This window comes from Phymastichus coffea, unplaced genomic scaffold, assembly GCF_024137745.1.
Source record: "Phymastichus coffea isolate CEN01 unplaced genomic scaffold, Cenicafe_Pcof_1.1 PCOF00053, whole genome shotgun sequence".
Lineage (NCBI taxonomy): Eukaryota > Metazoa > Arthropoda > Insecta > Hymenoptera > Eulophidae > Phymastichus > Phymastichus coffea.
In genome coordinates this window covers 198,810-215,701 of record NW_026706864.1, presented here as the reverse complement: position 1 = coordinate 215,701, position 16,892 = coordinate 198,810, and the positions used below count along the sequence as shown (strand labels likewise).

At 32.2% G+C, this 16,892-nt stretch overlaps 1 protein-coding gene across 3 annotated transcripts in view; it reads right to left on the bottom strand.

Annotated features, from left to right (window-relative positions):
* LOC131665592 (sodium-coupled monocarboxylate transporter 1) overlaps window positions 1–13,751 on the bottom strand; it is a 42,126-nt gene extending 28,375 nt beyond the window's left edge. The window contains exon 1 of one of the 3 annotated variants that reach the window (XM_058937589.1): window positions 13,568–13,751. Coding sequence is in view for 2 of the 3 variants with exons in the window: in XM_058937585.1 (XP_058793568.1) it covers window positions 11,286–11,358 (73 nt within the window). In the remaining variant the exon portion in view is untranslated. Of the gene's footprint in view, window positions 1–9,064; window positions 9,108–11,285; window positions 11,374–13,567 lie in introns of those variants that run through there. The other 2 variants (XM_058937585.1, XM_058937587.1) reach the window with 2 other exon arrangements.
* Window positions 13,752–16,892: the final 3,141 nt, after the last annotated feature.

Genomic DNA, 16,892 nt, shown 5'->3' with positions numbered 1-16,892 from the left:
TTATTATTTTATTTATTACATATTACCAAATGTTTTATGACACCTTAAATTTTAAATGTGCACATATTTCTCGCTTGATATTATATTAGTATGATTAAAATTGCAATCGTTTGTACGTTTTATTCAACAAAATTCATTTTGATCAATTATTTAGTTTATTTAACGTCTTTCAAATTATTTTAAAGTATTTTTAATTTCTAATTATAACAATCAAATATTTTATTTTTTATTGTACACTAGCAATAGTATTCGTATGTAAAAGTAGTAATGGATTTATTGTTGATGTACATTGAAATATTGACTTGTAACATTATTCGCTGAATTAAAAAAGAGGAAAGTCATATTATTTGATCTCATACCTGCATTGTATGACTCACGTATTTCTGAATATATCTTAGACTATATGTTACTTGAGAAACTTGATAATCTTATCATGACGCTATCGGTAAAACAATTAAGATACGCTATTGACGCATGTAATAGTATCAACAATCAAATTTTGAATGTTTTAAATCTTTTTTAAATAAAACTTTACAAGTATCATTTGTGCTTAATATTTAAGAAAGTTTTCCGAAATGCGTCATTGCTTCAATTAATTATTGTCTACAATTTTTAAGTTGGTATCAAGATAACGGAATTTTAGAAATAAAGTACTGCTATTATACGATTTGAATAAATATTGTTTTGTATAATTTATTCGTTTATAATTGAATAATCATAACATTTGTCTTAATGTCATCATTAAATGATATTTACATTTTTTGCTTGTTTTCTTTTTACAAGAAAACAGTGATTGATTGTTATACCTCAACGTTTCTATTAACATAAAATAGATGCTGAACGACACACTCATTAAAGCCGTTCTATCTTTTCTATTATTTAAGTATATGTACTAATTCAAATGCTATCCGTGTTAACAACTGCATTGAAGCTTGACTTATTGTTATCAAAACTGTTTATCAGCTGAGCGCTGTTCAAAAGTTAACAGGTGCACAATTTGTCTGATTCATAATGTAGTAAGAAATGAAAAATGGGGATTTATTCTGTTGATAAAGAAATTTTAAGCTCCTCTAGAAAGCTACCGCTACTGCTTGCATATTTGAAATGAAAAGCTTCTAGCGGAAAGTTTCGTTCAGTTGCTACTATTGTGAATAAGACTTTTGTCTACTGCTGTGTGAACTTTATTCTAGTTAATTACTCAAATACTTATACCACGAGAAAACTATCTGATGTTCACAAATGCAATATGTCTTTCAACCACCCGTAAGATTTAATACAATCTATGACAAAGTTATATTAGCATTTTTGTATCCATGTTTAAATAAATCAAGATCGAATGTTTCAATTTATAATAAAATTCAAAATTTTGCATTATCTTTCATCATCAACTAATCACGACTTTGGCGAGTCATTATGTTTTAAGATAGACGTATGAAATGAAAAACATTTCACGACAGTAATGACATGAGCACCTTCATTACACTGCCTTATAGAAATATTTTGATTTTCATTATTCAATACTGGCTACCTCCATTTAATGATAGATTATGCATAAATATTAAAATATAAAATCATTGTTTTATCGTAGTGCGCAATAATGAATGAATGACATTGCAGAGAGTGAGGCACGGTAAACTCATTAGCGCAGCTCTGAAAACAGTAAAAAAAATATTTATCGAAAAAGAGTAAGTGGTTGTACGTATGTGTCTGTGAGAAAGAAACAGAGAGGGAGAGAGAAAGAGAGGAAATTGGGCCGTGCCAGAGTAAATATTTTTTTTTTCTGTTTAGCCGTAAGTGCCGGAAATTCGATTTATATTTCGCAAGCTTGAAATTCACTGTAAAGTTCGTTTCAAATGCTGCGTTGTCTATGCACTTCTTTCTCGGCTGTTTGCATTTCAATTGATCGTATCGACGTGCGCACCGAACAATATCCGGACACGCATCAACGCCGAGCGTTGAGGGCAATTAATGATCGAGAAAAAACCTCCAACCGTTTTTAGCAAATCAATTCTGACTGAAAGTATCCCTTTCAACTTTTTGCAGCATAAATCTTTTTCAAAGTTCAAAAGCGTGAAATCGTATTTAATAATAGTCCTCAGGTTTCCCATGCATTTACACTGAGTAGATTCCTTTTGACTTTTAAAATAATTCAGAACGAGCTGTTCTTTTGATCTTTCGAAAGAAATTTTATGACTGTGAGTATTCATATATAATAAAGATATTTATTACACTTCAATAAATTTCACTACACGGACTGCCAAGTCAATTTGATGAATAAACGCCAAGTCAGCTGGTGTTCACTAATTAAAAAAAATAACTAAAACTGTGCAAAGCATCGTAAGTGTTGAAAAAAAAGTATATAATTAATTACAAACTGCCAGAACTCTTCTCTCGTGGCATGATTGACGTTTTAGCTCTTTCATGCGAGATTCGATTTACTTAAGAAGCATCTAAGTGCGCGAAAGTGCTTGGAAGGCAAAAGAAAATAAAAAGATAAACAACGAGATACTGCCATGAAGGAGGTCCTAGCGCCAAGTATTTAATAGATGCACTTAATCATTAGCAAGTTTCAGATTCCTGGTGGGATTTACGTGGGAGCATCCTCAAAACGAAAAACTTTTCGATTTAATCGAGGAGAAACGCTCAAGCGCGCCAGAAACGATAAATTGCTTAAGTGAATTTAATTTCCCTTGTTCTGGCTCTCAACTTGGTTTTTTTTTCTTTTTTTTCAAATTGATAAGTCAATTTGTTTACTTTATATATAAGTAGAATTACTTATATACATAAGTAATTCTATCTATAACTTAATGTTTTGTAATGCAAATAATCTTTCATATATATTATTACTATGATATAATATTATATATGACTTTGTAATATATATGATGTCTTCTTATTTTGACGAGAAATCTGATAATAGAATACCAACCGAAGGAAAAAAATCCTTGAAAGTAAGAATGAGAAAAATCGTAACAATGGCATTTGATACTTTTTTTGAAGAATTTAATAACGTTCTTTCAAGATATACTTAAATGATTTGTAAGTTAAAGAATAGTAATGAGTGAAAACGAATATAATTAAATAAGGCAAGAAATCTCAATTCTTGTGCAAAATATATTTAAAAAAAAACAAATTTTAATAAAGCTGTTAAACGGATTATGATAAGCTGGATAAAGAACAATACATATAATCTACGGGAAATAAATGTATTACACACGGTAATGTTACTAAAATTGACATAAATTTAGACATTGTACATGGTTATTTCTCAATCTTACTTACTTTTTGTTTTGTTTTGATTTTATTTTTTCTTATATCTACTTATGTGTACTGGAAGACTTTATTTTGTGGTTGTAGCAAAGTTGGTTAATTAACGAGTATTTAATTTTTATTAACATGTAAGTTAAATCTGATTATTGAACTTTTGAGTATTTTGGAGTTGATAGAAGTTTTCTTATCTGTCATAAATTTCTGTTTGCATCTATTACTTCCGACAGAAAGTTAATCATCATTATCGAAGTATTAGCTAAAGTTGCCATTTACTGATTTTAATTATGCTATTTCTTATTCAAAGGTCCTTTTCCTTTATTAGGTCACAAGATCTTGAATATTTGTGAACTTCGTACAAACACGTGCTTACACGATGGAAGGTGTGTAATCAAGTTTATGAATCATTGTGGCGACATTCGTGAACTGGTAAATTATGAGCGTGACTGGAACTGACGCACGGCCAGCTTGAAAAAAAAAAGAAATCTCACTAAACATTGTTTGATTTACAAGGCTACTGCAAACATCTCACAACTCATGAAATACTTTTGTTGTTTAAATGACTCAGAAATGCTTTTTGACGAAAGCATTGCAACAGCAAAATAACCACGTACCGTCACTAATAAATCGACAAGGGCTTTATTCCTCATCCTTGGTAAATGGACGTGCGTGATACGCGGATATTAACTATTTTTGGTATTATCGGGAAAACGAGCGATCAACGGCTCGTTTATTTCAGCCCGGAAAAATGTTGGGCTATTAATCTGGGTAGAGGCGAATGCGCCCGCGTTCGCGTGAAAACTTGGCTGCGCGCTGAAAAGTTTTGGGGGTGAGAGACCATCATCGCGCGGAGCTCGCGGAAGCGAAATAACGAGAAAACGACCACCACGAGCAGGCGGGAAAACAACTACGAGCGAAAACTGTTATCGCGATGCTGGTAAAGTTTTTTCTTTTTTCCTCTTTTTTTTTCTTAAGTTGCGGTTATCTTGTGTGAATTACTTCGCGTGATAGTAAATTGAATTCTGATATTCAATAATATCATGTTTTTTGGAGTATCTGATGATTAATGCTTGAAAACAATAAAATGATAATAAGTTTTCTTGGTTTTTGTTTTAAATTGAACAATTCATCAAGACAAACGAAAAACAGATTGAATTTTTATGCGAATATATCTGGCGGAAATAAGTTTGATGTATTTTTTCATGAAGAAGCTGTAAAAATAATTAAGTTACAAAATCAAAGGCAAGCAAAAGGTATTTTTTATAAAAACAAATCAATGAAGGAAATAAGACAGAATAATAAATAAAATGTGGAAGGGCTCCCAATACTGTCAAGTTTTGATAAATTTTCTGTTATATTCTAAGTTTAAATGGCTTGTAATGAAAAAGTCCAGGTATATATGTATATATATAGCAAACTGTGCGATTCAATCCAAAAAGTTGGCGCAAACGATATTGAAAATTTTATTAACGTCGCACATTAACAACTAAGTTTTATCTGCCTCTTTCGTCTTTGTACAAATGTGTGTTTGTGTTGCTGCTACCTTACTGACATGGAGCTCATAGAAGACGCATAATAAAAACTTTTCTCGTCGTTTATTCCGACAGAATGAAAAAGCAAAAGTAGGACGAAACGGGCAAGGGTACGCATAAGGCAAAACTTTGAAATTACAATAATAAACGGCAGCTCGCGCCCAAATTTATATGCATCCATCACTAGTTAGACTACACGTGATACAAAATTGTGTATACAAACCAAATTTTGTTTTTCGAATTTAAATTGTTTTCTCGAATTTTTAATTTATAACGTGACCTGTAATCTTTTTTCGGAAATTTCGATGTTTTTAATACACGACATATTTTAATTGAATGCATGAGAAAAAATCAAGTTTTCAAATAAATACAAGAGAACTAACTTCTGTTTACTTGTCCAGTTGAGAATTATTCTACAACACGTAAGTCATCCAATTTTGAAAAAAAAAAAAAAAAAAAAAAAACTCTAACTAAACCTCATTAGTATTCAGCGTCGCAGGATTACTTTCGTTTACGCCAAGTTTTTCATCAGGGTAGAAAAAAGTCTCATCAAGTTTCCATCTCCGACCGCTCGAGTTTTCTTCATTTGTTCACGGCATACACTCAGGAACGAGTGTAAGCGAATGTTAATTGCTGAAATTCTGAAAAAAGAGGATAAAGAAAAATATTTATCCTTTTAATGACGATGGGGCATGCGTTCATATGGAGATTTAATAGCTGGATACTATTATAACATGAAACGTTGTTCCTTTGCACAACAAACAATTTGCGCTAGATGAAATTCACGAGTGCTTTAATGTCCATCGTACTCTTATTTTATTTTTTTAAATATAATGAAACTGTCGGGAAAAATTCGCAATATCACTACAAGTAAAAAAGTGCCCGCAAACAAGAGCTCATTTGTTGTTCTTAACACTCAGAAAAAAAATCAATATTTATGATAATGAGTTTTGCTTTGAGAATCAGGATATTTTCTTGTGGGAAGAGAAGTTTTTGTAGCTCCAGAATGAATTGCTGCAAGAGTACAAGCTTAAAAAGAATAATCCTTTTGACGTAAATGAATATATAATACGTACGTACGTGCGTGCATTGTTATTGTTGATTGTTTGTCAAATATACTATTAATATACTTTCTATATTATTTATAAAGTTATAAAATAGTTTACTTCAAAAAGTCATGAACGGAAAACTACGTGTTCTTAAACTAAGACAAAGTTCGACAAAAGTGATTCGTTACAAAATAACAAAATAATTCCTTTAATAAGAAAAGGATTCCTTTTGTAATAAGGGAATCCTCTCGTTACAAAGTGGAATCATTTTATTACTGTATCAAGTGAAATATCTTTTGATACCAAAAGGATTATTCTTGTTATAAGATTATTTCAGTTCAACAATTACAAAAATAATAAGCACTCAGTGGACGGTTTCTTTGAATTTTCAAAAGAAAAGTAAATAAATAAACTAAGAATTACTTTTAGTACAACTTATAAACAGTTATGTAGCAAGTAGAAATAGAGAAAAATAAACTTGGCAACAGTCCCGCTAACAAAAGTAAAAATATTTCTACAATGGATGAACGAAGTGCAGCCAAGAGGCAGCGTGGGTGGAACAATAACGAACAAAAATGAACTTGTCATATATTTAATTCACCAGTCGATTGAACATTGCTTTGATGAAGCGTGTATAGATGGAGATACTTAAAGGATGGAAAAATGATAGTACAAAATAAAAAGAAGGGAAAAAGAAAAACCGATTGAAAATCAGAAATACGAAGTGAAAATGATGAAGTACAATTATAAAAGAAAAAGTTGGTTTTAAACATAGATGTTTGAATTATCAATTTTGTATCTATTTCTTTTTATAGTTATCGAGTTCTTTTTAATTAGTTATAGGAAATTATTATTGTTATTATTGCTATTACTACTTTAAGAACTAGATTTAATTCCCTATAGTCATGAGAAGTATGCAATCAAACTCTTCACCATTTTTGTAAAGCTGTGAAAGAAGAATTTTAACGTGCATTATGGCTGAACCTATCTCAATGACCAAGTGTCACTATAACAAATATATGAAAATTTCATTTCTGACAATTTTCACATGCCTAGGGCTTCAATTCGCGAACTCTTGCACAGAGGTCTGAGCTCTTACTTTTTTTGTATGTAAAATTCATTATTCAGTCTTAAAATATATTTGGTTATTGTTATTGCTGAATATGGTTCTTAGTATTACCTTATTCGTCGGATGTTGAAGAAGATATATATTGAATATTGTATATTGTCATTATTGACTACTTTGACATTTCTGAAATTGTAATTATATGGTCAAAGGAATAGCGTTATGATCGCTATCCCGGGTTTCGGGATTGTCAGGTTGCTGTTTATAAGGTACATAATTTCGATACGTGCATCGGATATACACACGTCGAGGTATGGGTTGGCATTACAATACGATAGGATAATTTGCTCTAAAGTTGATTGCTTTGGTAAGTCCCCAATTATGCAAATATCGTCCACGTTGATTGTTTACATTGTCTTCCCATGCTTTGTTTCTGGTGTTTAAGTCGCCAGCTATAATGAAAAATGATTTATCGCTTGTTCTTTCGCGAAGGAAATGTAGATTTTCAAATTATGAAATAAAGGTATTTCTGTTATGGCCGGCGGTGTAAATGTTAACAATAATAATGGACAGTACTTATTGGTACTTTATATTTATAACTATCGTTTTGGATAGTTTTGTTGTTCACTGTAAGCTTAAGTCAATTATCTTTTATTCTATTTAGGTGGATTAGTATACTACTGACCTTAGATTAGATTAATTTACATTAATTAATTAATAACCTTAGATAATAAGACACCACCTTTTATGGTATTGGGAATGTCCGTTCTTGTTAATTTATATTTTTCAAAACGAAATCTATAGTTTACGTTTAATTTTATTTCACTTAGTCGTGCTATATCAAAGTTATGACTGTTGAAAGATTGCAATAGTTCTTACCCTTCCATATTGAATGTCATGGAATTTACGTTTAGCGAGATGATTTTCAAGTTATTGTATATTAGTCTTTCCATGTGAAATTTAATTGTTTGAAGAAATAATTGATTTTGTTTGCAGGTATTTGTTTGTACAGCTCTGCCTCTTGTATTCATCAATTTTTTATGTTCTTTATCTAATTTATAGAGAATATTATTAATATAATCGTTCAGAATATCGATATAGATCATAAGCATTGTTTTCGGAACGAAGATTGATATCGTCTGAGATTAGATTTTACAAGTATTTTAATACGAGTTGACACGTTGTAATAAATAGTTGAAGAAAACTCATATAACTATAACTCATGCGCGGCGGGGCCCATTTTCTTGTCGCCACCGCTATTAGGGAAAACCTAACTTGCCGTTTCACGTGCCTAATTAAACATAATTGTTTTCTCTGCGACTGCCTGTCTCCGTGTTTTACGTCGGGATGTTTCTTAAGTTTAAGTTGCGATAATTCTATTCAATATATACATGCGTGCATTAAGCGACTAAAAAAGAATAAGCGACTCGTTTGCTTTGATGACTTTACGGGAATAATTCTATGCTTTTATAAATTGTCTTTATTTTTTTAAATTAAAGCTCCGTTCCTTTCTTTCGTTCGAGTTCAAGGCTCAAACAAAAGTGCGGAAGCGCAAAGGCGTTGTCATGTCCGTAAGCTACCAGCTTCAAGAGCTTACACCCGGAGGCTGTTAGACCTCGCGAGAAGCTGTGCTTCTAGGAACAGTAGGTTACCCAGGTATGGAAAGGAGAAGCTGCAAATCTGATCCTTAAACCTGTAAACTACTGGGCAAGAGAGCAAATGAGTGAAAAAGTCAGAAAGCGTGACCGATGTGCGCGTGTCAAGGCTCAAATATAGTAGAACCTTTGCAAAGACGAGAATAAGTCGACCGGTCATAGCACAGTGAGTTAGTTACGCATCGATTACTCAAGCTATAGTAAAAATTTAGTGTTTTCTTTGTGTTTAGCTTAAAAGTTTGTAACACCTAATCATTTTGCCAAATTCTTCTCTACTGGAAATCTTACGCCTTAAAACTCTCGTTTTCAATGAACAAAAAAATCAACCAAGCAAAAATATATACTGTCTGATTATTTTTAGTCTCCTAGTTCTCTATAATAATTACCTATAATGCTTGTTACGTCTTTGATTGTAATTAGTTTGTTTATTGGTGATGCGATGGAGCTAGATTAGTTCTGATGTTTTGGTATTCTTAGAGGAGACTAAAAGTTTACCTTGGTTATTTTTTGAATTGTGTTGCATATTGTAGCTACGTGGACTAGTTGAGATTATCTGAGTGCAGTTGTGGAAATTTACCTGCGTGATATAGTTAATGTATATAGATGCTACTTGTTTTTCCTGATGGGTACGGCGAGTCTGTAGTGTAAATTCTTTTTTTCCTCGACAGATAACTTCTGGACGAGGAATAAGTATGGGCAGCTTTTATAGTAAGCTGTATGGCCGAGTACAATTACAATTTACGTAGCCGGGTCGCGAGTCTGTTTGATCATGTGTATTGCGAGGGTTTGTATTTTTCTGTCTTGTGGTTGGTTATGCATTTGGCGCAGCGATATAGCAGATTACAGCTTGCATCCGCGTAATGAGTCCTTTGGCAATTATGTCACTGTATTACTCTTGTTTTTCTTTACAAGTTTCATCGTACTAAGTGCATCAATGGTTTATTTTTCATGATGAACCTGATGTTGCTTTACAGAGAAATATGTACAAGGAAGTAAGAGCTGTTTTTATTGCTGTATTTGAATGATAATTTGGTGCGACTTCTTCAATATTCTTTTTTCCTGTATCACTTTAGTATTTCTTTGAATGTGAAGTTATCGAGGGTCTACGTATTGATACCCTATTTACCTTTGCTGTAAACTCTCAATAAAAATTTATTGGTATCTAATTTATTAATTAGATAATAATTAAAATCTGTTTTGTTCTTATTGTTTTCTTTGTTGTTAATAATTTATTTTATCAATCATACTGTTTATTACCTATATTCTGATCGACTGTAGATGATGGTTGCAATTGTGAAGTCATCGCATTCGGCTACTGGTTTGGCTAGGTGAATGTACACATTTTAGTTTTGTTTCTGGTAACTAGATTAGATCGATAGTGTGAATGCCTTATTTGACCAAAGATTCGCGTGTATCTGCGAATTAGCGACCAATTTTGTTGGTAAGTCGTGTGCCTCTTTTGATATACCGTGAGGTATTTTAATCGTTCGTATTAATTGTTGATAGAATGCTCTTGCTATTTTTTTCTTAAAGTTAAATTTGAATGGCGATTCAGGAGAGCTGTTAGATTGAAATTTCCTCTTACACGCGGGCGTCGATGTTCCGATCTTATCCTTGTCCATGGGTGTTTCTAGTAGATGTTCGTCGTAGTTTAGTTTAGCATAGTGGGCTCGATAACAGTGAACATTTTGAAATCTTCGGACGGTTCATTGGGCGGATGTTCACGTTAAAAAGCACTTATAGTTGCTCTTACATTGTTTATCGATAAATTTTGCTAGAATTGGTACTATGTATTTCATTTTATATGTCCAACTTGATGATAGCTCTTGGGTAACATATCCGTCTAACGAACGAATCGGTCAGACCTTTTACTCACTCAGCTACCGCGTCTCATTAGTTATCAGAGTGGCTCAGTGGATCGTCATAAATATAATTTAATTTTGATTAGATAAATATATTCCTCCATTCAATGTGAAATAAACAAGGAGTAATTCTTATTTCTATTCGCGTAAACTATTGTAAAATATTCTCTTTAAAGTTTTCTAGGAAACCATAATATATATATTATTTAAAAGCAAACAGTTTTCTCGTCCATTCTCTCGGTATTAAATATCTGTCCAGAAAAGTAAATTAGAGTTTTGTCCTGTAGTTGAGCATTATTGTGCAAAGGTGTAAATTTGTACAGAAATTAGGCACAGCCATCACTCATGTAATTTTAATCAGTGTACGCGCAAAAGGAAAGACTTTTTCATTGTTATCCGCTGCAGCAAGTTCTACTTGGGCAAGGCAAGTTATCATGTGCAGGAATTTCGCCCGGTAATTCGGCTACAATTTAGCCACTTTCTGTTTTATATCCTGCTCGAGTTATTCTTCTTTTCCAGATTTCGCTTCGTCATTCATTTCTTAATAATTTCATTTCATTTTCTATAAGCTCATTTCTTTTCTTTCTTTGCGACTGCCGACGGTATATGTTGTTAAACAGCAGTCAGTATGCAGATAATGCACAGTCGCATTAATTAATGATAAGAAATATGTGTTTATGATTATAAAAGTTAATCTTATACAAGGAAATGATTTTGTTTATAATTTTTTTTCTAAGTGATTTTCTTCGACAAACATTATTTTCACAGAAAACGAACAGAACATTACTAGTCATTTTTATAGAACTTTAGTAATTGTGTAATTTCATGATCCGGTTTTAAAATAATTGGATTACCATACATATATGTTGAAGGCGAACTGGCGCCACCTTGACTTTGCAAACTCAGAAATAAATATTGGCCAGCCATGCGAAAGTACTCTGCTGCACACTGCGGAGTCCTTCCGTTGCGCCATTGGAGTTCCTTCGACAATTGGCTGCGCATGATGTATCTTCTTTTTTTTACTTTTGCGTCGTTTGTGCAATTTTTGGCAAAGATACGCGTTTTAGTTATAGTTTAATTACAACGCGGAAACACTTGTTTTTTCCGAATTGATATAAATATTAGAAGTCGAAGTATTTTGATAGACTTAGTATATTTTTTATCCATTTTCAATTAATTTAATCTCGAAAGCTGAAATTTAATTTTGAAAATCTTTAAAAGTATTAGGCGGGCAATAGTAAAGTAATATAATACAATATAAAATAAAATACTAATAACATACAACAAATTATTCAAGACTACTCCAAAACTTTCAAAATTGTTAAAAATTACGAAAGCTTAATTTATATCCGTTTTCCTGTACTTTTTTTGTACCTTCAATTACATATAGAGGGCATAAATCTTCACTCTTAAAGTCGTAGTAAGAGAAAGAATTGCTTAGTACACTTCTTTATAGTCATGCGTTCTCGAAGAGAAATGTTATCAATTGAAATAAAGTGTAAGTTCTCATCGGTGCGATTGTACGATTTTTCATTGCTGTATTCGAATGAATGTATCGCCTTTCAAGCAATAAACATGGTATAAAAAGGAAAATTCTTTACGGGTAATACGTAGAGTTAGGAAATGGCTATATTTTGCGTTAATATTTTCTAACTGCGTATCATCGAATCTACCGACTTATATTTTACCACAGTCACGAATTCAGCACAAAATAGCAGAATTATAATTTTTTACGATGCTTGTCTCAGCCAACAAATAAAGTCTTTTTTTTTCGAATAAAGAATGAAAAGTCACGCATCGTCAACATTTCTAATCGTGTGCGTGTGTGTGTCCGCGTACGTGTCAGGTGTATCTTTTCTCGGCCAAGTTCTTCTCCGTGCAAAATTATAAATAGATTGTCGGCATTAAGTGTACGCCTCAATTGGCAAATGATCTCGTCTTTTGGCTAGCGAGCGGTGTGCGCACGAGGGAGGTCAACTTGAACAAATCGCGAAAGAGAAAGAGAGAGCTTTCGTTTTGTAGTCGACTCTCCCTCCGTGTATGTACGCTAAAAATAATTGTCTAGGATGTAACACACAGTTGAGCATTTGGAACGCGCCGATGGACCGTTCATTTTTTTGCATTTTAGAAGATAGCATCTTAGGAAGTTTTTCTTTGCTCAACGAAGGAGAAATGATTGTTCAGCTATATATGTAGCGAAACTTTTACGAGCTTCAACGTTGTAAAAATAGAATGAAGCCAAAGTATAAGATTGATGATATATTCTTCAGTATGATTGATACCCGCAGTTATCTTCTTTGATATAAAAACGCGCTTAATATTATCGAGTTAGAGCTCGTTAAACAGACGTGTTTTCCAATAGATTTTTATTCCTAGCCACGTTTTCGTTACGCAATTTTTCTTTCTACTTGCGCGAAACATTGACAAAAAGTGAGCGGCACTTCTTCGCGTGCATAGTCGTGTCGGAAAAGAGTACTTAAATGTATGTTAGGAGCTCTTTGAGAATGCGCAGCGTTGTGTGCAATTTTGCGACAAAAGCAGACAAAATCGTTGACTCTATTGTTTGCTAGCATATTTGGTTTATTGTTCACACACAATATACTTGTGTGCGTGTATGCGACGAAACAAAAGATTTGTGTATTTGTGTGCGTTCTTTTTCCACACGTAACATAAATAAACACGTTCATTGGCAAATTTGATCAAAAAGCTACGTTTTCAATTTTTTCGTTGGCAAATTTTAGTAACGGTATATATCGATATGTGGACAAACAAGCTAAAATCATTTACTTTACTATACAGTTACAATGACTCATGAATTTGAATTGAATTTATTTTGTTCATAAATGATTCGCACTTCGCATAAAATGAAGTTGGTCAAAATTTTACGATTGCTGTTGAGATTATTTATTTTATTAATTAATAAGAGGAATGTAAAATGCTCAATTCTCATTTAATCAAAATAGGAATAATTATAACCTCAATAAAACTACACCCTTCATCTAAAAATACAGTATTATATGTGATCAATTTGAATGTTTTATGGGGAAGGGGGGATATAAAAAAACATTGTTTGAAAAGTTTTATCAAACACTAATATAACGAAAGAATTTAGTTCCTTACATCAGTAACTACTTACTTGAACTCTCGAAACTTCTGTGAAGTAATCAAATAAAATCGAAGCTAGTAAGTGTTTGTTGTATGTTCTCTTTTGTTGCTTTCATCCAGCTTTTGTTCTAGCGCTATCTCTCTCTCGTTCGCTCGTTTTGCAGTTGAAGTCCACTTAAAATAAGTAACTCGCGATCGCGTGTCTGACTTGTCAAACCGGCGACACATCACTGGCCGGATATTTAAAAAGTCCACCCAAACTAACTAAAGAGTCGCACACGACGCATAAGAGAGTAGTGTGAGAAAGAAAGAGCAAGCGAGAGAGGGGGAGAGCGAGAGAGAGAGAGATAACAGATAGAAAGGTTAAGTTTATTTAAATCAAAATTCGGAGCCAAGTGATACTATATGTTTTTCATGTTTGTTTTTAGTCTGTGAAATCGGTTGGTTCATTATCGACCGGCGGTTGAGAAGTTATCTATTCTATAAAGAATTTAATTGGATTTAAATTACATTAACATGCGTGGTAGGCTTTTATGTAAATATACAAACAATTCATTTGTTGAAAAAATCAAAATTAAAGAGTAAATTGAACAGTAAGAAAATAAATGTTGCAAAAGATAATTTTCATCAAATTAAAATTTTTAATGGCAATCAATTGACATCAAATTATGAGAGGAAACGAATGAAATGTAAAAGTTAATATTAATTAACATTATATATTAGTAAAACGTTTGTTGAAAATGTAATCATAATATAATGAAAATTTATCTATTTGGGCCTTGTATATATTTTTTATAGAATTACACCTTTAAACTAATCAACAAAATTAATTTGCTACACTTGAAAATTAATTTATATAATAATTGTTAGTTTTGATAATTTTTAATGATTTTCAATAAATCTTGCTGCAAATCGAAATTACATAGATGTGTGTATGTCTGTGTGTGTGTGCGCGTGAGTGTGCTCCAAAAGTTCCACAATTAGGCATCGCTTTATCTTTTTTTATCTCTTTTTCAACAATATTATTCCAGCAAGAATGTGTATCTGTAAAAGTAATAACCGTGCAAAAAAGCGAAAACAAATTGAATTAGTTAAAAACTGAATAAAAACTTTAATTTTAGCTGTTTAACTAATCATTACTACGTGGAAAAGGCAAGTAACCCTAAAATATTTTCACTATAATCTCGTATTTGAAATTATTGGAAATTACTTCCAGTGAATTGTCATTGCAAAAAAGAAAATATCGAAACTCGTATATTTAATCTAACATTGAACTACTTTGCGAGACTAAAAATTGAAGCTGTATAATTGCTAATTCTTTTTTGCCTCGACTCGTTACTGCTCCTGATTGGATCTTAGCTATGTTGAATTCGACATTTCTCTCCCTCTCTCTCTCTTAGCCTATACTAATTATCAGGCATATACTAATTGTCTCTTGCTCGTTCTCTTGGCCTTCTTACGATTGTTATTAATTGAAGTCTTTTCCCCCATTTTCTGGCGCTACAAATGACTAGAGGAAGGAATGAGGAATTACAGCCAATGCGTCCTCGAAGTTCGAATTTTGTAGGTAGATAGTTTTCTTTCATTTTCGATTTCTCTATTAAAGTGAATGTATTATATGGAAAAGAAAAATGACGTTGCTGTAATAAGAGAAAAAAACACGTTTTTCTCTATTTGGTATAATTGAACTTTCTTGTTAGAAAATCTACTGGGTATTATTTTTATCGAGCTTACAAATATTTCAGTAGTTCTGTGAGAATTTAATGTTCACAAAACACAATCTAATACAGAGATGAATTTTCCAAAAGCCAAAGTTTAGAAAGTCTGATTCTTGATAGTGCTTATATTTGTTAATCGTGAATAAAATAACGATAAAGTCATTTGCCATATAAATTTCTAAACGCCAATAGTATTCAATCACCGAATAGTGTGCCGACTAAACGTTTCTGAAAATAAGGAAATCCTCGGAAACAATAGAAAAGCCAATTGGCATCCGAAAGAAAATCACACGTGCATGCAATGGACGATCGTTCGCGCTTAGAGACACGCAAGACCAATTTTAACGCCCACATAGCGAAAAAAGAAGAGAAACACCTTCCGTGAGAGAAAGAAAGTTTTACTTCGCTCGTCCAGATTATACATATATTCGATAGATGTTATCGCCCACATGTACGTGCGCGATTTTCTTTATGCACCAAAAATAGTTCACTGGAATTCACATTGCAGATGTTTCGATATGCAGCGTGTCAAACTGAATTAGCTGGCGTTATTCGCCTGTTCAATTTTACTTCGAATGTTTCAGGAAGAATAGGAGATATTTATAAGTGGTGTTGATTTTCGAGATTATATTTCGGGGCCAACAAATTATTCAGATACTATTGGAGAGTTGTATTATTTGTTTGAATGGCTATCAATATTTTTGCAGAATAATTTTAAAAATTATTAATTATTCAAATTTTTTAGTTTCCAGGTGGTAAATAAATTTTCAGTAACGAAAATATGGTAAAATTGTATTAAAAAAAGTATTGATAACAAAATATCATTGTCGATCTTATGAAATTTATGTGGTGCCAGTCAGTAAAGATAAATTTTTGTGTACTATCAATTTACGTTTGAGATTGAGCAATTGCTATTTGTTTCTAATAGCATATAAATAGAGGTTGAAAAATTCCTTCTAAGTGAAAATAATTCTCATTTACTCTACCGTTATTCATCGCAATAATTATGCAAACTGTAATATCGCAGAATTTCAAATTTTCAAACTTTCTCCTTTATAATAATGAAAAAAATCAGGATAAAATGTACAAATGCCAATGATTGAAAAAAGTTCTATTTTAAGTGGTTGAAAGTACCGATTCTCGTAACAAGTTTTCTTTGTCGGTCAAAAACTCACAATTACATAATCACGCCATGGTGATTTATAATAATACAGTGAAAAATAAACCAATCTCAAGACGTATAGACTCTGGCCACAAATTCATTAAAGAAATCAACACGAAGCAATTGTGACAAGTGGAAGCTGCTCGAGTAAATGGAATCAATTGATGACTGTGTGTCCGTGTGTTATTGTTGCTCATCAATTAAGCTCCCGAATGAATCACGCTTAGGTCACATGGTGCATGCGACAAGACAACTAAACTGATATATGATAATATTTTATATATCTTGTAGCCAAATACACAAGTGTTTACTTCTTTATCACGGAAAGCTTTTTCTCGCGGCTTGTTATGTATAAAAGTGTTAGTTATAATGTATAGTTTGAACATATTTTTTTATTTGCACGTATTTGAGGATGAGTTATAATTTTATTTTCTTGCATCTTTTCTATGTGTACTGATTTTTTTATAGTACTATAG